Below are 25,223 nucleotides of genomic sequence, written 5' to 3'. Positions count from 1 at the left end.
TTTCATAAAGAGTACGGGACTCTTGATTTTTTTTTTTTTCTTCTTCTTTTCTTTTCTTTTACCGGGGATACAAAGTCTACTTTTCCAGGTACTGGGATTCTAGCTGGGGAAGGAAAAGCTTAAATTTCCCTGGGAGTCTGGGCAGAGCCTGCAGAACTCGTTAGTGATATAAATCACGGGGCCACTCCAAAGTGGGCTCAGACTTCGTGGCAGGGAAAAGGGAAAAGTTTCCAGCGTGAGCTCATCAGTTATTCAGTGAAACGCTGAAGGAAAATGTCAGCCGACAGAAAGGTTTCAGCGAGCAAAATAACAAAAATTAATGATGAAAAGAAGAAAAGGAAAAGAGAGGGTCCTTGACACAAAGAGATTTGACTGAAGAGGCTGCAAGTGAGGTTTTGGAGCCAATTGCAATAAAATTCAAATTTCAAACCGAGTTCAAACTCGACAGTGTGTTTTGCGACGTCAACATTTTTTCCACCGGTTGGGAGAGACAGACTAGAGTTTACACAGGAACTCATACCAGCCTGTCTCTGTCGAAGCACTTACGTCTGGAGGAATGTTGGTTAAAAAAAAGGTTTCAAGATCATGCAATTTGCAGAGCATATTCTCGTCCTGTTTTGTGTATTGTTGGCAAAAAAGAACATGCACTGGCTTCTACTGTTACTAATAGCTGCCGCAGACCATTGTTTATGATACTGAAGTTATTTCTGAAAAAAAAAAATGTTCATAACAGGGTTAAGGAAACAGGGGGAGTTGATGAGTTTCGCTGGTCTATCTGAAATAACACCTTCGCAGTCCAACCCACTATCCTCACAGCATAATTTCTTTATACCTTATCCTTCTTTTAAACGTAATAAACTTCTTATTTGAAGTTGAATTAAAAGTAATTTGCTACGAACATTTATTGTCCATGGCATTTGTTTTGACCTTTGGTCCAATTTGTTACTACCAAAAAGAAGAGACTTTTATTTACTTTGAGTAAGCTAAGTAAGTAAGATTACTTACTGACATTGTTGGTACTGGTAATTTGACCAGGACAATATCTGTTGATGAGCATTAAATATGTTTGTAATATTACGTTTCCATCACCACAACTGGAGCCATGACAGAGAGACCGTCCTCTTTAAAAATGAAAAGAAATGCACAGTAGCAGTTTCACCTATCCACGCCTTGTATTTCATTGTCTTACTTCACATTTTGCTTGCTAACTCTTACTGACATACCCAAGCATGAAGTTCTTTTTCCCAAATTCTTGTTATCACCGCAACTAAAACTCAAACTCCAGCACTCATCAACTCTCCCTCTCTCCTTCCCTCACTACAACTATTCCTCCCTCCCTCCCTCCCTCCCTCCCTCTCTGAATCCAACTCTCTCTAAAATCCTCCCTCCTCCCTCCTACTCCCAGCCCTTTCTTCCCCGTTCCCACTGGAAATCACTCATCCCTCTGGATCGCTACCTCCTAAATCCATCCCGCCTGGGATGACTTATGCCCCCCCTCCCCTCCAGATACAGACCTCTTCCTCAGGTTCCTGAGCCTGTGGGGTGTCGTGGTGGTTGGGGGTTTCACAGTCAGGGCTGTAGTGTTCACAGTAGTCAAAGGCTGCCCTGGGGTCTGCCACAATCAGAAGCTGCTGGATGTCACCCTGGAAGAATAAAAGAAGGAATGGAAAATCAGCAAGTCAGCAGAATCTACGTCAACAAATTTCACGCACTGTGGAGTCATGGACTGGAAAGTGTTTTATCTCCACTGCAAATTCCCGTGTCAGAGGTGTTTTTCTTTCATCCTCAGTGTTGCGCAACATAAAATACAACATGTAACATAAAAAACGGGGAGTCTGCGTGGTGATTTACAATGCTACATGAGTATGTTATGGCCATCAGTTTTAATTTATTTCAAGTTTTTCCAGTTTGGTTTGGAAAAGGGCTCCAATACCCAGGAGCTTCAGCCACTGCTGCTATGGAGGACGAGCTCAGTGGGTACAGAACTCAGTACTTTAACGGCACTAAACCGAATGACGTCTCTACCGATTCACTCACGGTGAATCATAAAACGGTGCAAAGTCTACAAAGACAGAGAACAATACCTATGTGAGTCCACACTCCAGATCAATGGGTGTAAATAATGCACCTGAAAGCTGAATTAGAGACTAACCTGACTACACACTAAGTGTAAGTAAGTAAGCAAGTATGGTTAAACCTTTTCAAAAAGTTCCTGCAGAGTCAGACAATGCTCACTGCAGTATCTGTGAGGCAAAAATGCAACGCTGGCCAGGGCAACACATCTAACCTGAGGAAACACATTGCAGCCAAAGTGATAACGCCCATTAGCCTGCAGCCAGCGCCGAAGAAGCTGAACCCCTACATGGACGGTGAAACATTAAGTGAGGCATCGACAACTTCTTCACCATCTTCTCGTAATTAATTCCATAGTTTGAGTGAAGTTGTTGTTGGAGGTGACTTCATTTTTTTCACTTTCTAGGTTGACGTTAGCTCGGCATCTTCAGTTGCATTGTCCAACACTCTCACTTACCAACGTGCTTTAGTATGCTGAAACAGAACGTGAGATATTTTTTTGTTGTTGTATGTCTAAAACCTTAGAATGAAACCTCATGAAACCATCTGATTTTGGTATTGGTCAGTAGTGAAAAAAAGAAGGTACCGATAGGTCAGTGAATTCGAGGTCGAGTACTAGTTCTGTATCGGTTTAAATGGGAACGGTTCCCAACCCTACTAGCCAGAAGCATGAATCAGGGTAAAACAGACCACACAGCTATCAAATCCATCCAAAATTAGTTCAGAATCAGTTAGTCAAGTACACAGTTCTGTACACAGGCTCGTACTTTTGACGATGTATTCAAATAAACACACATTGTACGACACAGTTTGCTAATTGCTTGTACTAATAGTTCGACTGTCAGCCTTTTGAATGCACATCCGAGCCTTGGAGGTGCTCCAACTGTCAGACACCAAAAAAGTGAACGTGACTTTTACTCCTTTATTTTACGCCCAAAATAACTCACAATCAGAAGGCCCTTCTCCAGGCACCACTCACACTGTCCATTTCTTGCTTCTTTCATGATTACAAATCAAAACCAAATGTTGATTTCCATGAAGTATTTACAGATTCCTGATTGCCCCAGCTTCGCACCAACGTGGTGACAATTAAATGTGACAATTAAACAACAAGGCAGATGTTGTACAGTACCAGAGGCAGTAGTGTCTTATAACCCAAGGCTTTAGAACGGTCTGTAAGCTTTAGGAAAGAACTATTGTACGGGCCCCCTCACTCCAGCCATTAGGGACGGCAAGTCCACTACACAGCAGATAAATAACCAATGTCTGTACTTATCTTAGGCCGTCTGTTTTTCATGAGCTTTTGGAAAAGGAAATTAGATCCCCGCTCACAACCCTTGGATCGGCCAAAGGCTCTTTTTCCATGATTGTCTCCGGAGGAATTTCTAAACCTGGAACTGCTATGTCACTGATGTAGGGAATGTTATCTATACCCGTCAACCACATGGCCGCCTCAGCTGACCTACTTACTCCAGCTTCACCTGGAGTAAGTAGCTAAGAGGACGAAGAAATGGGGAAAATGACCAAAGCGCCGCGCAGAGGTGAAAGGAGGCCACGATCAGGGTGGCCTCTGAAGAGGAAGCCCATACATGCAGATTGCATTAAATTACAGGAGGCAACATCTGCACAAGCTTAGGCCTCTGGAAGGCATTAGACATTCATGGCCCAATCCTCCCATCGTATGCGGCCGCTAAATCTCAACAGGGTATTGGACAACCCAAACAACTATTTATAGAACTATTAAATTTTACATGCAGTATGGAATAATCGGTGGGTGCTCAGTAACTTTTATCCCACCTGCTGGTTTGGCATTAACGCTATATATCGGTTATCAATGACTTGCAGATCCGCCTTCTCGCAGGAAAACACAAATCAAAACAGATTCAACACAGTACATCCTGTGTGGAGGTCATCTGCCATCCACCAGTCTAGAGGTACGAAATCTCTGCAGTTAACAGGATAATGGGAGTAATACTTAGCTACGTCTCATTACAGAAGAAAAAAAACAAAACATTCCTGCACGGGTCTTAATAAAATGCGTTAAAATTGGACACGTGTTTCAAACACTGACACCCACAATCTGGACATCTCAACCCTTGTCTGTGTCAGGTTCGTAGCTACAGGGGGAGTAGGATTTGCAAGAAGCCCTAAAAATAAAAGCTAATTTTAAACGCCTGCGGAGAAAGTACCATTTAGTGATGGTTTTTCTTTCTTTCCCCTGAATCCACCTCCACAGCCCCCTAATTAAAATAAGTGGGCAGCATGTGACCTCCCTGGAGCAAGGCGAACTGGGGCTGCACTGGTCAGCTTCCAGGTGTGAATGTGTGCAACCGAGTGTGGACCAGGGCGTTTCTGCGGCAAGAGAGATTTGTGCTTATTGAGCTTACACTCGTTGAAAAAGGGGGGGGGATATCGTGCTCACAAGAGTTCACCCTGCACCTTGTGAACCTCTACTAGAATGAAGAAAAACTACAATGACAAACAGAAGGTCTCAAGCCACAGCCACACCATACTGTATGCTCTTTTTATATAATTCATCACAAAGGGATCCAGAGTCAAAGCCGAGAGGGGCCGTTGAAAAGGAGGACACGCTTCATTTGGCAACAAATGGTTTGGTTCTTTTTTTTCTTCTGTGTCTTCCTGTGTCCTTGGACTGTGACTTACTCACTGTCATTCTTTCTCTCTATAATTCATTTTTAGCTTCATTTGTGTGTGTGTGTGTGTGTTCATTGACAAAACAAAGTGTATGAAACAACACTGTAATCACTGAAAACAGGAAAACACACAGGGGAGCCCAAAACCCGTCATCCAGGGTTTGTCAAGAGACCACACACACTTGGCCCATTCATGAAGCCAGTCAGAGAGTCAATCACTCCCATACTCCCCGATTAACTTCTGCCTAGTTGTCCGCCGTCGCTCTCTTTCTACCCGCCGTCTTCCTCGTCGGCATCGCCATACTTATGTTGATGTTATTGTCTGGATTGCACTGCACATCTCCCTGGCATCTGTTGAGATTCCTGCTCGGGATTCCAGCGATGATCTACTGCAGTGCCCCGGCTCTGCTCAGAGCTGGCACGGACGCGGCAGGATAAATCATCTGTCTAGGCTACACTACAATCGATCCATTAATGGGTCTGTGTACAATGTGTGTGTGTGTGTGTGTGTGTGTGTGCATATACAGCACGCCTCAACACATGTTAACCTTCATCTCAAACTGTAGCGACAAGCATTTGATGGAGGAGAGGAAAAAGTACTTGAAAGGCTCGATCTGACTGATCAAAGAAAAGCCAGGACACTGGAACCATCCTTCCATCGACATTTCGAACCGTAGATGAACCAATCTAAGACTTTAAGGGTTGCTTTTTTAGAGACCACAAGACAAGATTAACACAAGGGTGCAAGAAATAAACACACCACTTGTTTTTCTTCAAGCGCTAACGTTTCACATCTGATTCCGAGAGATCGAAAACAGCGCACAGACACCACAGTCGTCCCCCCCCCCCCCCCCCCCCCCCCCCCCCCCCCCCCCCCCCCCCCCCCCGGGGTCTGGTGGCCCTGACATCTGCTGTGGAGAATATCCCTCCCCATTCACATCCCACACCCGCAAGGACCAGAAGTCACTTAAGGAAAATAACTGGCAGATGGAGGATCACCTACAGTAAGAGTGGGGGTCGTTACAAGACTCGCAGCAGACTTTGAAATCCGTCCTTGGCACTGTGTTGTCAGCGGGATGTGAAATACCAGCATCTGACAGCTACCCGGCGGGATAGAGGTGCGGGGAGAGTCATCGGACGAGGAGCTGACAACTGATTATGAGCACACATGACCTCATCCGCAAGCACAAGATCGGACTCCAAGATTAAGACGCAACTTTGATCAAATACAGATAGCTCCCGCTGGCGCCGGATCAGAGGCGGAAGGAGGCAGAAGGGGGTTTTCTCATGCTGCATTTGTTAAACAAATTCAGAGGCATAAACAATAACGTGGTCTGCGTTTGAATCTACAAAATTAAGGCCCCGCTTGATGTAGAAAATCTGTCAAGATCGAAGTGTCAATTTCTGAACAGATTGTCCAGGGCCTGTTGGCCTTTTGCCGCGATTTAATCCTTCCTCATCCTGTCAGGGTTCGCGAAAGCCCGACCATACTCATCCTACTTCAAGCACAGTTCTTCTAACATGATATCCTTTAACTATCCTCAACTTGCATTGCACTTCTGTGACTACTTTGAGTAATAAGAAACCCTAGGACCGAGTGCTGCCTTGGAGGTTTAAAACGAATGCAGCCATACGTTTGCATTTGGCAGAAAGTCAAGGCATTATTTCATTCCCCTCAGGATTATTCCATATCTGCGCCTAAAGTGGACGTGTCAAAACCAGGGAAAGCAGCAATCTCTTAATCTTAACAGTAATGCAAAGCTATTTGTACAGTATGAGTTAATGTCAGAATTTTACAGCTGCAATTACTTAGACTTGGATGTGGCCAATGCCTCCAATTTCTTTTCTTTCCCCCAAGCCAAAATACCAAACATTCTCCAGTTTCAGCTTCTTCAAAATCTGGATTTACTGCTGTTCTATGTTTTGTATTGCAAATTGAATATATTCTTGACTATTAGTTCTAACTTTGCAGCCTTATTATATCTTATGCAGAAACAATCCAAAGTTTTCCCGAATGCTTACAGAACGACGTACGAGTACGTAGTTAGATGTTTGAGAGGTTATTGTCTGTGGCCGCGTGCAGCAGGTCACTGCCTGCACGAACAGTTCGGGGGATATGAACACGCACTTGGAAATATGCCCAAAGTATTTTCCAGCCTGACCCAGTGAAACGCAAATGCAAACACGCAGGGGCTGGAGACCAAAAAAAAAGACGGCAATTAAAAGTTCGTATGATCAACGTATATTTGACGGACGCGTTGTTATTTAGGAGGAAACATCCAAACGTGCTTTGGGGCTTAAAGGGTGAAGGTGCGGGTGGTTTCCCCCGATGAATCTGACGCATCGCAAAAGACGCGAAAAACACGTAATTCAATTACACTCACAAATATTTGTACTCGAGCGAAATTCTGCATTGAAGTAATATCGCGAAAGCAAGTTAGTGTTGAGGGTCTCCCGATGTCGCTGACGCCTGCATCCCAAAACAGAACGGGCGGATATTCGCATGTCGCCTGTTCTTCTTTTGCGTCAAGCCATTTGCGTCGCCCGGCGCAAGTGATGCAGAATTGGCTTTTCCGGCGGTTTAAAATGTATATTGTACAAACTTAGAACATCTTTTGTAACCACGACTTACTTCTGTATTTCCTTTATTTTGATTTCTTATGCCTACCTCTGCACAAACTTGACACAAATGCTGCCTTTCCAAACTCTGGGAGGGGAACACATCTTGACAGAACAAATAGACGGATGGAATTTCAAAACTGTACAAGGACAACAATTAACCAAGAGGCAGAGAGGAGGAAAAATTCATAACACTCTCCAGATTTCTCCCAGCATTTTCTCAAATGCAGCCTTTGTGGTCAGTGCAGGGATAGGGTTTCTCTTCAAGCTTTGGGGGCATACAAATGTCTTGCACCCTTCAAATATTAAAACATTTCGCCTGCCAGTAGCTCACAAAACTGTTGAACTGTTTGAACCATCTGCCTGTCCTTTCTTTACTTCTCTCTCATTCTCTCTCCATCTGCTTTTCCTCGCTCTGCTCTTTTCCACCGCAAAAGTTTTGTTAAGAAGCAACTTGGGTCTACTACACCCAGGCTGTGCTGAGACCAGTTAGTCGGGTCACAGCACGTGGGACAAGGTCAGATACAGGGACAATTAGACACACTAAGTATAGTAAAGATAAAGAACTGTGATACTTTATCATCTTCTGTTCGTTGATTTAAATACGTGCTGAAAGTATCACTTATGCTCAGAACACATTCAAACACTGATTCATTATTACAGTACTATTACACAACCCTAACCAAAACCTTTTGTGACGGGACCAGGAGGGTGAAAAGTGTCTGAGGCAGATGAGGGACAGCCAGAGCGTTTCTCTTCCTGCCAACTCGACCATAAACAATGATTCACTTTCAGGCGTGGAGCCCATCGGAGCCGTGTCAGATCCATCTGCCAAAGACTCGTCCTGCTGGAGGGACAGCAATTTGGAACAATCCGCGATGTAGTAATGACAGACGTATAAACAAACGATCTTGGTCTCGCTCCCTCCCTCCCCCCCAGACAAACAATCCCAATCAGTCTCTTTAAGTCTAAAGAATGGATTTGCATAAAAATTAAGATTGGGGGGGAATGACTTCACTCCAAATATCTTGTGGCTTTTATTGCAAGGAAGAGAAAGCGAGGAAAGGGGGGGGGGGGCATGTGGTCAGTGAGCATATATCTTTTAAACAGCTGTGCAATCTGAGCCCGAGACTAAGCACACACTGATCATTTTTTCCCTTCGACTTCACTCTTGTGCTTCCAGCTTTGACACCTGCTTATGCGATCTGCTGCAGTAAGGTGGCCATGTGCGCACAGCTCACATCGCAGCAGTGCCAATGGTGAAAAAGCCCAGCGGACCTCAGTAATTAAAGCAGGGGAATGCTCCAAAACATGTGAAGCTCCTTTACCTTAATCACAGTTCCTTTATCTGCAAAGTCCCAGGTCAATTCTCGTATTTGTCAACGCGGCGGGAGACAAGATGGGGAAAATATTCTGGGACGGATGAACACTTGAAAAAAGGTTTGTTGGGGTTAAGTTTCGAGATGAATTTGGTTAGGAAAGGTTTTTGTTGTGGCCAAGGTAAGAGTGAAAAACAGCTGTAGAGTCGATGCCAAAGTTTCATCCCAAACTAAACACATGGATTACATCTATTTAACAAACCTCTTTTAATGTACAGGAATATTCAACAATCAACCAACACAATTGTAGCCAGTAATATATGTTTTCCCACTAACAGTTCCGTTTGCCTACAAGTAGTCAGTTCGAAATCATCAAAAATGAGATCATTTGACTCGAAGTGGAAATAATCAGTGTTTTAGATTTGCCTTTGTAGCTGGGTCACGGCAGCATTGCTATTGTGTGATACACAGATTAAAACCACCTTGCAATGTGCAAAAGGCCTCAACTCTTGGAATAAGACGGACTCATTTTTCTTCGCCAGGTTCAAAATGAGAACAAAACAAATGACTCTGTAATTCAACACCATTTAGTGTAATATGTGTTTTTAAGAAGGGCACTCACATAATGGCTGGTCTCAAATCAGCATTAAAAACACAAAGGCTTAGTGAATGTGTGAGGCTAATTTCATCCTTTCCACTCAACTCTTATCTACCCTAATTTACAATCTCAACTCTAATCAATGAGGCTTTCACTCTTACAGTTTTTATTGTTATTGGTGTTATAAAAAACAATTTGTTACGGTGGTGCTCCTTACAAAAATCACACCGACTCCACTAGATCACATTCAGACCGTCGGTATAGAAGAGCGGCCCCCAGTTTTCGAGCGGATCCTCTGTGGAAAGATATCTCTAACCTGGAGGCAAACAATTTGCAGGCTGTTCTACTTAGCAGGCATTCCACATGCAGACATCAAAGACGGGCCATTGTCTTCTGAGCGAGCATTCAGCTCACATTTTCCACCCAGCTCAAAGCTACCTGCGCTAAACCTGGTTAACTCGGGCCTCCATTTTTAATAATCTCCACCTCAGCAACCATATTGTGAACTCTTATTCTCATTTCACAGCTATTAAAGGGAATTATGCTTAAACAGCAAGTTCGCAAATAGCAGCAAAAGTCATGCATCCTACGCAGCACACTGTCCAATATTAACAACCAACGCGTATTGGGACTCAGTCTTTCTTTAATTTTAGTCAAACCAGTGTCAAGAGAAAATGAGAAACGCACTTTCAACAGCACAATGTGCAAACAGCCTTTCCACAGACACTGCCCATGGCTCATGCCAAGTGCACAAAGCCAATATTGTTGACTGGCCAATACATTTCTGTATTTACCGTATGCACAAGTTAATGAAAGACAAATAAATTGTCAGTTCAAAAGCATGTGGACTCAAAGTATTAGACACTGAAATTGCTTTCTTTTTTCACAATAGTCAATGAGATTCATTGAAAGTTAAGATTCACAATATGCTTCCAATTATGTCCATACTCAGCCAGAATGGAGAAACCGCCTGCATGTTGGTAAGTTTCCAAAGTCCCCCCCACAAAACATAATCACTTCTATCTAGTAGTGAATGTCTGCATTATATTTGTGAAAGACACTCCTGTGTGAACGATGGAGAAATCTTGAAGCAGTCCTTTACTACAGAATTCAGTATCAGAGGTGAATTGTGCTGATGCAGCCTAGTGAAGCAGTACGGAAATAGTGCAACATTTTAGGAAATAAGCTCTATTTGCTTATTTCATGCTGTAATCTCTCTGAAACTAGTGCACTGACACTTTTTCTTAGCATAAATTAGTAGTCTCCTTGTTCCAGGTCAGTACTTAGACAGTGGTATCCATCCCCTCCCCTAAATCTCAGCAAAAAAGCAAATACGAGTATTTCCCAAAATGTCAAACCTTTCTCCTCAACCACCCTTAATCCAGGTGAGTAGGGATTAAATATGGCTGCCTTACCTCAAAGACCTCCTCATCCAGGATCCTGGTGCCAAAGACAGTAATGCCCTCTGTGTTGATGACGGCCTGGTCGCTTCTGCCGAGGGGCCTGGTCACCTTCTTCTTACAGTCCACAATGATGGTGACACTCTTCTTCTCCACGCTGATAGCAACGCGATGCCATCTGTGCAGCAGGGGCGCAACAAAGAATGAATGGGTGGTCAGACGTGTGATCAGAATGTTCCTGTGCTTTTTATCCTTTCAAGAAAACGGCCTCTGTCTATGGTTAGAGGTATGATAGTTGCCGAATAATAGATTAACATTTTGGTAATGTGCTAAAGTCGCTAAATATAAAGGTAAATCCAGTATCTGATTGGCCTACTTTAGCCTAATGTTAAAGACTGGAAGAAGAGAAAAACAGCTATGTTTTGGATGGATACTGAACTGTTGTTTGTCATGAAAGTTAAACCTGTAAAAACACATTGTCATTTTCGTCTTACCTCACAGATAGTGTTTGTTTTGATCTTTGGTGGTTTTGGTAGGCAGATTGTCTTTTGCCTTCAAAACTGAGCCAAGTTGGCGGTTTCTCCCTGCTCTCAGTTTTCATGATCTCTTTCATGATGTCTTTAACCGACTGCTTACTTCCAAAAATGTGTGACTGTTTATTTTTTGTCTACAGGTTCCACACCTTTGTGTATACAGGGAATCTAATCTGTTTAAAACTATAATGATATTTGACAAATCCCTGGTTTTGTAAGGTTTCTTCTCAAGTACAGAGGCAGCTCTTTGGAAATTTGAAGTACATTTCCACTGTGTCAAAATATCTAAACTACAGTACACACTACTCAAAGATATGCATTTTGCAAAATTGCAATTGAAGTAATGATTCCATGGTGTATTAAAACTGGTTTAATCCAGAAAGACAACTACATGTGGGATCATTTCAAAGAATTTCTGTTCGCATTTGTGCAAATGATTGATGGCAACTTCAAACAATTATTTGTTTAAATATCATTAAACAGCGATTTGTGAAGATCCTGCCCATTACTGTGTATTGGTATTCCACTGCTAATAATCTCAGTGTCAGCAATTTATTTACATTATCATTACCGTCTGATTTGTTCATGTGGTATTAATGACTGAGCAAACATAATGATAATAAATCCTCAAGGTTGTGTCTCAGTTTAAGCAGATTGGTTTGGTTTAGCATACAATATGACCCATAAATCTTGATAAACTGCTCAAGACGAGCCTCAACATATGCTGCTTTGTTTTTGAGCCAATTACACAAGCTTCAAAAAAGCTTCTTTTTTTTCATGCATAGCTGGAAATCCTTGAGTTCGTCTGGTTACACAATGGGACACAGAAAAGCAAAGATCCGAACAGAAATGTACCACCCACATGAAACTCAGCCCGGCCTCTTGAGAACTAGTCGGTCACTTACTTTCCGTCAGCAAGGTTGATGGAGCGGAAGAAGGGGTAGTCCTCTGGGGCGGGCTTGCCATGCTGGTCCTCGAACAGGAAGACGGGGGCACGGCCCACCTCCACGCCGAGCTGCTGGATGCCTTGCTTGTTGTACACGGACAGCAGGAAGGACTGGAGGCCAGCCTTGGGCTTGATGGTAAACAGGATGGAGAAATCTTCTGGGAAAACTCCCCCTGAAGGCGGAACAAGTAGCAGGCACATAGGTTGGTATGTCAGTGAAGACCAACAGAAAAATTTGGGATGGGTGGACATTTTTGTCAGAGGTTTCACAGCGTTGCTCTGCAACGACTGCACACGGGGATGTCCCAGTATCACCACAGTATTTCTAATTAAGTTTAATCAGTGAGCATTAGGCCTGAGGGTAGGCAGATTGCCTCTGAAGAGAGCTATTCTAGCATTCACAGTGGCATTGCTCTTAAACTCAACAAGAAAATTAATGGGCAAATTTCCCAAAATGTCAAACTATTAACATCAAATTACGCTATTTCATTCTGCCTTCTACCCTAAACTTTATAATCGCAGAAATAGAAGAAATTACGATGCAATGCATCATTGAATGGAGGGCTCTGTACTGTCTTATTTGATTGTAATCTGTATTTAATGTATAGTAGCCAAATGTAATGTAAAGGCACTGTATATTCATGCGGACTCCGCTTCCCCTTGTGGCCTTACTTCTACTGATGTCATTACACGTCCAACCGTATTGTTATGGCTGAAGAAAGTCAAGTTTATTAGCTCTTTAACGTTCTCTCCTCACATTAAACCCAAACGTCTAGACAACTGGACCTGGAGTGTTCATTAAGGAAGCTGAGACAGACCTTGGCAGGAGAATCACCAGTGCGGATGTTGCCACATTAAAGAAAAGTAAATAAAACAACTCAAATATTGTTTAAAACTATAACAGTCTACTTCAATGAGAAAAAATATTAAATAAACATCAATTTATTCTGAGAACATTTTGACACTTTGCTTCCATGACACTTCCAACACCTCACCTCTCAAACGTTATTATATTCTTCAAATTTCCATTCATGAAATTGGAAGGTGTGCTGACAGTCTAAGCCAAAAAAAACACAGAGACCTACTTTCTAATTCCATAAACTTTTGTGCTCTTTTATTTATTCTTTGAAATCCAGCCAAATTCAAAAGGACTAACAGATACTGCGCAGAATGGGAACATTTATTTAACAGCACTTAGTACTGTATATAATAAATTTATATACACTTTCTCGCCAAGTCAGTATTGAGCAAGTAAGCAACGGGGGGCTCTTTCTACATTTCAGCCCGGCAATAAAGAACTCAAAGGCCCCCAAGGGATGTGGACGTTATTGTTATATATTGTTATGGACTGTATTCATGTTTAAATACAGCATGTTTCGTAACTGATTGGATAAAGGCGACTGGAAAAACAGTGAGCTGACAAATAGCTAATTAACATCTATCAGATGTGTCATGGTTTACTACAGACAACGGCAGAGGGTCATTATATGCTGAGTGTAAGAAAGTAGCTAACCTAATGCTTATACAGTCAAATGGCTTTTTGTTGCTGCGAGTGGACTCTTTCCTAGTAAAATAAATATGCCATTATTTCTCGCAAACAACCAGGCACCAGACCTCGCGTCAGGCAATGTGCATTCAATATGAAAACCCAGCTAGATTTCATTGCGTCAGACAAATACGCCATATCCAGGGGCTGCCAGCAATCAAAGTTCAGGATGGACAATTCTATTGACAAGATCACTCCGCAAAGCATCAAAAGAAATACTCCTCTCATTTAGTTGCGGTTCTAAATCGTGGGTTTCCCCAAAATATCAAGTAACAAAATCTGGTGTTGCTCTATTTGAGTCATATGTTTACATGACATTTCATACTCCATGTGCACAGGGACTCTCATCCCCTAAGGGCTTTTGGAACCTACAGAAACGACACTGCAACCTAGAAAAACAACTGCTGAACGTCTGCAGAGCGTTTTAGCTGGTGCTTGTAGTAAAAGGCACCATTAAAGTTCATGACATCATTTTTTTTTTTTGGCTTTCATTATGAAATAGATATGTTTTCAGTGTGCCCTTGAATGGTACAAGACAGAAAAACTCAAACATCACTTATACTTTCGTCCAAACGATTATTTGCTTGAGCAGGCATAAAATTATTAACCACGCGTCTGACGTGGCACTGTCAGTCAGTTGGTGGGTGAGTTCCCGACTTTTGTCTGGACTAGAATGTGTCTACCACTACTAGGTGGACTGCCATGAAGATTTGTACCGGCATTAATATTCATTTACTAAATTTCTGATCTTTTGAGTCACCTTCAGATTGACATTTCAATGTGTCCAATACTTTGGTTTAGAAGACATACCTTCAAATATAATGATATGCCTATCAGCCATAGCTGTAGTTTTATGTTAATAAGCAAATAATAGCAATGCTGAAAAGCTAAGCTAAGACAGTGAAAATTGTAAGCATTGTAGATTTGAGCAAGTTACAGCCTCACACGGCTGCTAGCGTGGCTTATGCTTTGTGCTACTAGGCACAGCATGCTAAAATGCTAAGCTACTGAAAGATGTTGCCGGTTACAGCTTCACAGAGCTGCTAGCGTGGCTGCAGACTCTTAGTCTTGTTTACAGGCATGGTACGTTGTTTTGCAGTGACATTCCTATGTGTAAAAACTGCTTTAGCAAGGTTTCATACAAAAGACGTACCCATTCATTTACAAAAGAATCCCCCCCATGTCGGACACCCTTTAATTTCACAAGGTTTGACTCAAATAGAGTTCAGATGCCTGATAAAAAGTGTTTATTTGAAGTTCTCCACTTACAGGAAGTTAAAGCCAATAAAATAAAAACGCTAACTATCTCCTGAACAGCAGTAGGCGAGTGGTCCTCAGGAAAATGTTGCACTCATCAACATTCAAACTTAGGTTTCTATTTATATCTTTGGCATTCTTTGGTGTAAATCCAATCAGACCCAGATGAGCTGGTAAATGCTGGGTGCAGTTAACTGGCATATAAACTAATAATTGGATTCCTTTTTTTGTTTTTAGGAGATCCACCCTTTACCGTCCAGAGCCTCCTAGTTCAGAACCGGTATGAAAGCTGGTGAACTGTGTGAGTTGAGCAGTTACCTGGGAAGAGCTGCTTGGTGGGAGCACTGATCTGGGCCTGTTTTCCCACTCGGTAAGCAACGTCGGGTTTGGATCCCCTCCTGGCTGTGCAGAAGCCCGCTGTTTTCCGAACTCCTTCGGGAGAGCTGTGAAAGTCCAGCGCCTTCAGTACGTCCACCGGTTCAGCTGTGGAGGCGGATCAGACAATTGATTGGATTACTCAAACTACCGCAATACTAATAAATGTGACATAATTAAGATGATGTATGAGATTGTAAAAAGCTTTTCAAAACAATGTATATGTATATGTTGTAAAAGCTGCATGTAACTCTACAGTAATCTCGATAGTTAATAGGAACTCTAACAGGACCTGGCATTTTGATGGTAAGTCAACATTCACACGCATTACAACCCTTGCCTGTTCGGGGACTGTCGGGCCAAATCTGTCAGTTCCACCAGTTGTTCGTTTATGAGCTACCTTGGCAGAGGAGCAGTAAAAGTGCAAGGAACCACTCAGCATACATAATTGGCCACCTCCTCACCTCCACCTTTAACCCCCACAGCCAAAAGCCACAGCATCTATGGCATGATAAAACCCATTGCTGCTGATCAGTGGGTCTTTGGAATAAAAGAAGAAAACGCAGAGGGGAGCAGCTTTACGAGCTTCTTAACCGTACTCGACTGTTTTCTATCAATGGACCTGGAACTCGGGGGTGAATCTACTGAGATTTGCAGCCGCACACACAGTTTCGTACTCAATCTCTCTCCTGCAATTGTCTAAATCTCCTTGAATTGCTAAAGCTTTTAATTCTCACTCAGAGCATCGTTCACCCACTCCCTCCTACTCAATCTCCCCTGTTCCCCGAGGCACATCATTAGTTATAGTTTGATTACAGGGACATTTAAGAAGTCCAAGAGTGTATGTTTTTATCTTAGCGCATAAGCAGACACGATGACGTACAGCACAGTGTCATTTAATTTGTCTGCCTGATGGTGCATTTGCTTAAAGGTATACAATAAGAGTTGGTCTTTCATTCAAGGTCATCATAGGTGCAGTGGTGGATCGAACAGTAAATGTACATACAGAATTGTTGGCAAGAAAAGTGTAGGTTTGGACAAATTGATTCATTCTGCCTGTCTGTGACAGTGCGGCTCTCAAATCATCTGTATTTGGCAGTTTGAAATGAAGTAATTTAGTCATTACAAAATGCTATAAACCTTTTAATCCCAGATAATGGGGATTCAAAATGTTTTTAAACCCAATAATAATACTTCAGCCAAAGGTGATTATTTTCTAATCATGTCACTCTTTCTATAAAACTTCAAACCTGGCGCAGAATTTCTTTAGTGCAATGTCTTGGCAGTATTTCAGCCAATGGGTAGACACATAACACGTCTGCAATAGCTGTGGTGTTTATAGGCAGCTTTTCAAACCCATGTCTTTAAAGTGAGTGTGTAATTTCTGCAGAACACCAGCTTCCTTGTGCAAAAGTTCAAATAACAGGATCATTTTAAATGCTTAAATGTTGCGTAACAGTAATACTAGTAGAGAAAAGATATAAAATTATCAGACATAATAATCAGACAGCTGTATATTTAAAGTTTCAAAATACTGGTTAATATAAAAGTCTCCATAACACACTAGACATACCAGACCAATTAAAGTAAGGTGACAAAAAACAGTGAATTGAGCAAGAGCTCATATTATTGCTACGGAAATACAACTTTTCGTTCGTGAGAAAAGGTTTTTGTTATGTCTTTTAAAAGTTACAGTCTCACTTTATCTTAGCAGTCATGAATGACACTGCTTGTGTCAATGAGAGGTCTTTCAAAGTAATATGGTGATTTAATTGCTGATAATTTAATGCCATTTTTAAAAAAAAACATATATATATATATATATTTGTCTAAGGTCTCCAACTGTAGTGAATCTTTAGTGCTGGAACAAAACATCTGACAAATAAGTAAATGTAAATACATGCAAATGTCTCATTTACTGCCTTGTAATTTGATGACATTCCCCAGATGTAATAACAACTCTGTTCTGCTGTGCTCGTATTATGTTGAAGCAAGAACAAAGACTTCAAGACCGCATTTCAATGTAGTAGTATGTATTGGCGCAGTGAAAATTTGGATCTCAGAACTGGCCAGAAAGAATTCTACCCAACTCAAAAGAGAATAGTAAAAGCCAGCAGAGGAACAGAGGTCCAAATGCAGAGAATAAAAAAGAGACTGACTGGTGCGTAACGTAAAAGCTTCTTGTAGCTAAAACCACAGAAAACCGGCACAGTCGCGTCCAGACATCACATTACTCATTTAATTTTTCAGTGAGTCAAGAGGCAGGATGTGTCCTCTTCAAAGGTCCAGCAATGATAAACAATGTCTGCTTAAAATACCGCTGGGGACGATAAGGCCTTTAAGGAATGGACGATAACGGGCTTAATGTGAAATCCCCCTCGAAAAGAAAAGAAAGAAAAAAAAAAATTGGGATTTGTGTGTTTGGTACCGGCAAGAAAACATTGTGGGAGAATTATTCAAAGGGGATCAGACAGAAGCTTTCCTTCAAGTCCACATTGCAGGAAATGTCATCAGCCTTATATTGCTCTATTAAACAGCATGAACCAGGAAGGATATTTGGCAAAGGGACAGACTAACCAGAGAGGTATTGACTGGTGGTGAGAGATGTATTCAATACCACACGATTATAAAGAAAGAGTGTTGTAAAAATGTTTCCCCATCAACGGGACAGAACCATATGTTCTCTCCCTCTTCACGTCAGACGTAGAGCCCCAGGCGGAGTCGGTGTACACATTCCTCCACACGTTACTGTAGTCGCGCTTCTCTGAGAATCTCCACATCAATCTGACGTGAAAACGTGTTTGCATCTTCCGTCATGTGGCACGTGAAGTCATGAAATGCTGATTGTGTGGTTCCTGTTCTCTTGTGGTGACCAGGAGAGGGGGGGTGGGGGGGGGGTCTGATGGGCGGAGCTACAAGGCCACATGCTGAACCCATTATAGCGCTGGCACCACTCCCCACACCCCCCCCCTAACTAAACATACATGAGACTAAACTGAGAAGGCCCCATCCCTGTAGCTACCTCTCCTGTGTCCACAAGAATAACAGCTTTAGTGGTGAATTGAACTCGTTTGATTCAAGCACATGCTCTGGGTTTTCTTTTGTTTTTCGTCTCGACTTTTCGAAGAAGTTGCGCAGATCTGCTCTGTAAGTGAGGGGAAGGACCCGAGTCACGCGACGACACAGTTCATCAATTTAAATCGTTGAGGGTGTAAACATCAGTCAAGCAGAGCAGAATGTCTTCTCTTTCGATTTCTGACCAACTCAGTCCCACTGTAACTCATCGACTGAGGGAGGAGAGAAGTGAAAAAATGGGGAAAGACGCCGCTCATTTCGTCCAGGAAACTAGCAGACTGACTATTGAGTCGCACACAGAAGAGAACGCAAATGCCAAGTTTTAAACCTCGCACCAAATGCCTCGTAAAAAGAAAAATAGTCTGCGTCTCTTCTGAATATTGTCCCGAGTACAGAGCTACTGGTTCTTGAAGAAAAAGAAAAAAAAAGGAAAGAAAGAAAGAAAGCCTGGACTGAAGGTCTCTTTGTGAGTTTCAGAATGTCTTTCTGCATTACTGCATACCTCAAAGCCTCATATATTCCAGATGTGCTGAATTGGCCTGGACTGACCGACCCAACACCCCCCCCCCTTCCAGCACACACACCTGCCCACCCGCACCCCAACTCTTCAAGCCCGCTCCTTCCGCGACCATTGCTTCACAGAAGCCCTGAAAAACAGGCAATATCCCGAAACCATTAAAGAGCCCAAATGAGCAGGCAGTGCTTTGAAAAAAGAAAAAGAAAGAGAAAAAAAAGAAGCTTTTCAGTCGTGCAGAAGATTGAGCCAGCATGCTGTACCCTCAACGCGTCCTGGAAATAAAGCCTCCCCCCCCCCCCCCCGCCCTTCAAGAGACATAAAACCCTATTCTTAATGACACGGATGAAAACCACAAGAGACGGAAGACAGCTCTCTCGTGCTAAAGGTGCCAGCGCAGTCGCAGGATGATTTGTCAGTCTCTCTGATTTTTTCATTTTTTTTAATGACACATCTCCGTGACGGCTGTCGGGGACTTGTGATATAATATCTGCCGTGTTAACAAGCTTCTAACGTGGCGAAGGAGACTGATTTCCTCTGAGGCAGAGAAACATGTAGTGGCAGGAGAAAAAACCCCTGTTAAAATAATTAAAGCAATTCCACCCAGCACACATTTAAATACCACTTTCAGGTGTGTAGGCTAAACCCTCTCTCACTCACACACACACACACATACACACACACACACACACACACACACACACACACACACACAGTTTGGTGTTCAAGTATAAACTTCTGATTAACGCTTTAATCCGCGACATTCTGACTTAATGTCTCTGCGGCTCTGTGGTCGTGCAGCAGCATCTTGGGATGTCTCGACGGTCCCCCCCCCCCCCTTTTTTTTTGTGTCACCGCCATCTACTGAGAGTTGGCAGCATAGGCAGCAATTAGAGCGCACTGGAAAGCCTGCGAATGTTTGCTAGCACATCGTGCAATTATGGTCGGTTTAAATATCAGTCGGAGTGAAAAAAAAAATGAAAAAGAAGATGGGCAATGGGCAAGACGTGCCACTGCGATATTTGCTTTAATGATCTTTTCATCTTTGGGGAGCTCTCTGCAACCTGCCGAGGGATTTCTCTGTGGATCAAAGGACTCAGAGACAATAGATGATGATGTTAAAAGTGGGCCGGGACTTAAGACAGGAAATATCTAAACAGGATGCAATACATTACACCAATGACTGTACTAATTCAAATTTATTTTTCAGACGACTTCATTTTTGTCCCCATATAATACAATCAAGCAAGTGTTCCTGAAGATGGATCATACCTTTTTCAGATGAAACCCCAAATGCTACAAAGTAACAGTCTCCCAAGTAGACACACAACTTTGACACACACACACACACACATGTATCCAGGATAAAGTCCCATTAAAGGGCGGATGTGTCTCTGACTTTGCAGACAAAGGAAAAATAAAAAAGGAGCAGTTGATGTGACAGACATATGTGTTTTAAAAGCAGGGAAAATACTCCAGATATTTTCTTTTTTTCCATCAACGCCCCCTTCTTGGGCTCAGTGGGAGCCCAGCTAATGTGGAAAGATGGAGATCCTTCAGGCCAAAATATGAATTTCACCCCCCAGGATTCCACCATGTGAATCCTAAGTTCACCACAAAACCTTTATTTTTTGTCAGCGACACTGTGCGACTGATGAAAGTCAGACAACCCGCAGAAGTAAGAAAACACATCTTGTGCCAATTGTCAGGCTTATACTCCACTTTTGTTATGGGGGAGAGAAAAAAAAAAACCCATAATCAACTACCTCTGAGCTTCTAGTTCTGCATAAAACCTTAATGGTTTCCAGCAGCGGCCAACTGCCAAGTAATCAAGTGGAATGGAAATGCACACTTCTTTCTTTCTTTTTTTTCCGGTTCCAATCTAGCTTCTGAAATTAGGCAGCAAAGTGTAAATTGCACAACCATCTTTGCTCATTGATTATATTTTTCCACACCCTGAATATTATTTCACTAGTATTTGTGTCAAGGGAGAAAAAAACCCTCAATCCTCCAGATGCTGACCACACCTGGAAGGCAGACTTCACCCACTTAGGCACTCGGAGAGAAATCGAAGAGACGCATCACATCACATCAGGTTTGGATCAAAATGAATATTACATCCCCATCGATGGATTGATTTGGCCACGACGTGACGCTTTTAATGTGTCATACTTCACATTTTCTCAACCAAACGTGGACACACGACCGCGCTGACCAAAACTACTTTTAAATGTACTTGCAACACGTGCGGTCACGTGAAGTCAATCGACATCAAACTTTTAAACGACCTTCATCCATTAGTCATAATTGCCTCGAACATAAATATATAGATTGGATAGACGTGTGATGGATGAGGTGTAATAAGTGCACAAAAACAGAGTAAAGGTGTGTTTGATTAGCAGCCAGTGGTGATAAGTGGAAGACAAGTTGACAGCTCGTCGTCGGCGACCACCTGCGCCATAGCGACCCCTCGGGGCTGTGCGCCAGCCTGCGGTGCGCTCCCGTGCGCTCCGGGACGCGCCGGAGTTTGGCACAGTGGCTGAGGTGAGGTGCGCGGCAACATGTGGTTGTGGCCTCTTACCTGCTCGGACTTGGGCCGCTTGTAGAAGGAAAATGAGTGTAACCAAGGCGGTCAGCGTCGAGTCCCATAGCCACCTTTTCGTTTTCCACCTGGTGGTCCATCTGTGCATCTCCATGGTTTAGCGCTGCAGAAAACGGGGGATGCTTCTTTTTCTTTTCCTCTTTTTTAAATTTTAAATGAAAACGCTGTCCCTTCCACAGTCCACGAGTGAAGGTGTGCTTTATACTACAGCGCCATGTGTGCGAGTGTAAAGATGCCTCTGACAGCCAGACTGGGCCCCTTCAGATCCTCTCCCCCTCAAGCCCAGCTCTCAGACTGATGGCGAAAGGGCTTTCGTGGAAGAAGAGGAGAAAAAAAAAAAAGAAACGCGCAGAGCCACTCGGTTCCCTGAGAGTTACGCGCCGTCGAGGAGGCTGGACAAACGCCCCGAAAACTGAACATGAACCGAGGGCGAGACACTGACACTGGAAAATCCTCCCTTCATCAAATCACCAGTCGGGAAAAGTTGCCTCGGGACCCGCCCCCCCCCCCACCACACACACACACACACACACACACACACACACCCGATGCTCTGAAAGAGGGCGCAGCAGCATCACTGCATCACTGCATCACTGCATCCCAGGGAAACCTAATTGCAGGGCACGGTGCAGCGCATCCCAGACAGATACCAGAAACCGACAATCCTAGAAGAACTCCTAAACACTTGTTTGTTTGGTTTTTTTTTTAACTTTCCCCTGACAGAAATGAGCTAAGGCTCTGAGACGAGGCATGAAACTAATTGCGTCACACCAAACGCAAAGGAAGTGGTCAGTTGGATCGGTCATTTTAGAAGGATCCGGAAAAACCTGTGACAAAAGGAGCCCCGAATTGCCCCTACATGGACTGATGGCTAACGTTAAAGCTTCAGTGGTCAGAGGGAAATGTTTTCCAGATTCTAGGAGTTTCCTCAAGGAGCCTGTGGACTTTTTTTTTTTTTTTTTTGGACAGCATGGACTCCAGAGGCCTGAAAATAATTAATGGCTAAAGATGACTGGAACAGAGAATGGAAGCACAGGTGGAAGCTATATAGATTCTAAGCCCTGATTTGGTTTTCCATGTGGACCGATGAAAGGCGGACGGCCGCCATTGTCACAAGCTCAAACTGCATTTCTGGGGAAAAAAATGCTCAAATGTTTACGCTTTTTCCTCATGAGATAGAAAGTAGATCCACGCTCATGGCCGATAATCACAATTTGTTGAACTACAGATGTAGCACGGCACTGTACAGTTGTGGCTGATTCAATAATAATTGTTTGAATCATGTATACTGTAACAGGGATTAAGTTTTCCTTAAATAATGTAGCGGCTAGATGCCTGGACTTCCTTTTAAAAATGGACAACTGCTATTTGTGCGTTTGATTAGTTGTTTCAGATTCCAAGGTCTACAGGACTAGTGGTCAGGTTCATTAGGTCCATGCAAATTATGCTAACCCTATCATTCACTCTGGGACTTTTGCTGAAAATGCGTTAATTGAAACCTTAAAACACATCTGGTTGCAGCTTTTAAAACCACAGCTTTCTATTGGCCACTGTGCAGCTCCTGCTCATGAGCACGTCGGTGGCAGCTGCTGTGCCGAGTGAGGGCTGTTTCTCATTTCCTTTTGAAACCTGACGGGGGGGGTGTGCAATGGCAATAACTTCCAGTCTGGTGGCTGATGGATCTCCCTGAGCCTGGCCATTGATCAACATAACCAGACCAAGTGTACACAGCTATGCTAGAAGCTCTGGGAGGCTGTGATTAGGCACAAAGGTGCTCAGCGCTAAGTGCTACTTGCTAAATTTTTCCTGCGACAATGCTAAAACGCAGCTAAGGTTGCAGGCATTTGGCACAAGGTGTCTCCGCCTCCTCCCGGCAGGTGGAGGAAACAAAAAGTGTATTTAAAACAAATACAAATACTACAAACAACAACAACAAAAAACTTACAGATGACAGGGAAAATAAATAAACTCCAAATCCACACAGTGAAACACAAGGAGAAATCATGGGGAGCAAACTGAACAGCACAGGTGTCCAAACCGACAGAGTGACACAGACAAAGGGAATCACATGATTATATGCACAAGGTAGGCGGGGCCAATTGAACACAGGTGACACACATTAGGAACAGGTGCACGCAATCACATGGGGGCGGGACCAACAAGAAAAGCCAAGGGACCCAAAACATGGGACAGGAAGAACAGGAACAATTGGTGTCAAAATAAAACAGGAAACAAAGTCAAGCTTCAACAAACACGAGGGGTTTGACAAACGGTAACTTAACTAAAGCAAAGGCAGTCAAGGAAGGGAAATCAAAGAAGTCCACAAAGAAACCAAATAGTTCAGAGAGTTCACAGCTGTCCTTCACAGGCACAGAATCATGGCACTATATGACATGATATGAAAAATGTATCACACATAAAAGGTCTCTGACTTAGTGTTTTCGCACCGTTGCATCATTGTAGAGCTGTGTGCGGTGCTCTTTGCCCCGCTGCCGCTCGCTTCTCTTTATTCGTGACAAGCATATATAATCCTCAGCAGACCTCATCTTAACACCGGTCGCTGGTAGTTGGTTGGCTTTTTTTATTTTTTATTTTATTTTTTTTGTCAGTTTGGCAGAACAGGTCAGAGGCCCTTGTTCATGTTGCTTCCTGGGACTGTGGCCCAAAATGTTTGGTTTAATTTGACTAGCCCTGCTGACCTGGCACGCAAGGGAAACTGAACGCTGAGCAACCAAACCCATAGTTTTCAGCTTTTTGTTCAAACAGGACTCGGGACAACCGGCGAAATGTACTGACACAAGTCCAACAGCCCCTTATAGATTCAAGTTTCTGAGACAGTCTACAATTTTCAGCAAGGTTTGACTTCAGAGCTGCTGCCTTTGTAGCTACAGTAGAGGCATATGATTACAACTGATGCATTTACTGCCAATATGTACCCAGATGACATTGTATAATTATTCTATAATAAGTCTCCGCTCTTTGCACGGCTCTGCCCAGAGCAGCTATAAAAACAAAAATGTCTTGAAACGTTGCCCAGGGGCTTCATTTTTTTCTACCGGGGGCAGCTTCTAATCTGAGGTGCTTTCAAGTTTCAGAATAAAATGTCTTCTCGCCGCTCTCCAGAAACAGTACACCAGCAAACGCCTCTGCAAAAATGTACAGGCACTTGAGTTCAGGACCTTTGCCTTTACATGGACACTGAGAAATACACAATAACTGCTGTTGCAGAATACTTCATTACAAGTGCCATTAGGTTTGACAGACGTTTTTTTTCCGTTTGTCTAAATCTATTGTGATTTGTGATCCATATGAAACATGATGCATGTTCCAGGAAACTTCTTCTCACTGAATGTACAGTAGCATTTCCTCAAGACAGTCATGTATGGTCGCTCTTGATGCTGCGAACCTGGGGCAGGTAGAAATTCATTGCATGTTCAAAGTTACTTCAGTTGGCTGACAGGGATCCCCTTGAACCCTCCAGTTGAATTATGGTTCCCTTCGTCAAGATGCGGAAGATGCTGCAGCAAGAACAAAGTCACAACCAGCTCCTCAGAACTCAAATGTCCTCGACCAGATCACAAGAACCCAACCTCAAGAGCTTCTTATTACTATGAATTATCCAGCTCGAAGGCAGTGTGCGGCTGGGTGGGGGTGGGGAGGGATGCACGCTAGACACTGCAGACCACATAACCACTGAGCGGAATGTATGTTT

General features: G+C 43.1%; 1 protein-coding gene across 2 annotated transcripts in view; it reads right to left on the bottom strand.

Annotated features, from left to right (window-relative positions):
- Nucleotides 1-21,881, bottom strand: part of LOC118311074 (collagen alpha-1(XI) chain-like) — an 80,038-nt gene extending 58,157 nt beyond the window's left edge. Inside the window, exons 1-5 of one of the 2 annotated variants that reach the window (XM_047332150.1) lie at nt 21,491-21,881; nt 15,264-15,428; nt 12,102-12,315; nt 10,679-10,841; nt 1,515-1,643 (exon numbers count right to left, since the gene is read on the bottom strand). In XM_047332150.1, the coding sequence (XP_047188106.1) occupies nt 1,515-1,643; nt 10,679-10,841; nt 12,102-12,315; nt 15,264-15,428; nt 21,491-21,605 (786 nt within the window). In that variant the 5' untranslated portion in view covers nt 21,606-21,881. The remainder of the gene's footprint in view (nt 1-1,514; nt 1,644-10,678; nt 10,842-12,101; nt 12,316-15,263; nt 15,429-21,490) is intronic. The other variant, XM_035634601.2, reaches the window with a different exon arrangement.
- Nucleotides 21,882-25,223: the final 3,342 nt, after the last annotated feature.

This window comes from Scophthalmus maximus, chromosome 5, assembly GCF_022379125.1.
Source record: "Scophthalmus maximus strain ysfricsl-2021 chromosome 5, ASM2237912v1, whole genome shotgun sequence".
Classification (NCBI taxonomy): domain Eukaryota; kingdom Metazoa; phylum Chordata; class Actinopteri; order Pleuronectiformes; family Scophthalmidae; genus Scophthalmus; species Scophthalmus maximus.
The sequence above is the reverse complement of the archived record's forward strand: the minus strand, read 5'-3'. Positions and strand labels throughout refer to the sequence as shown.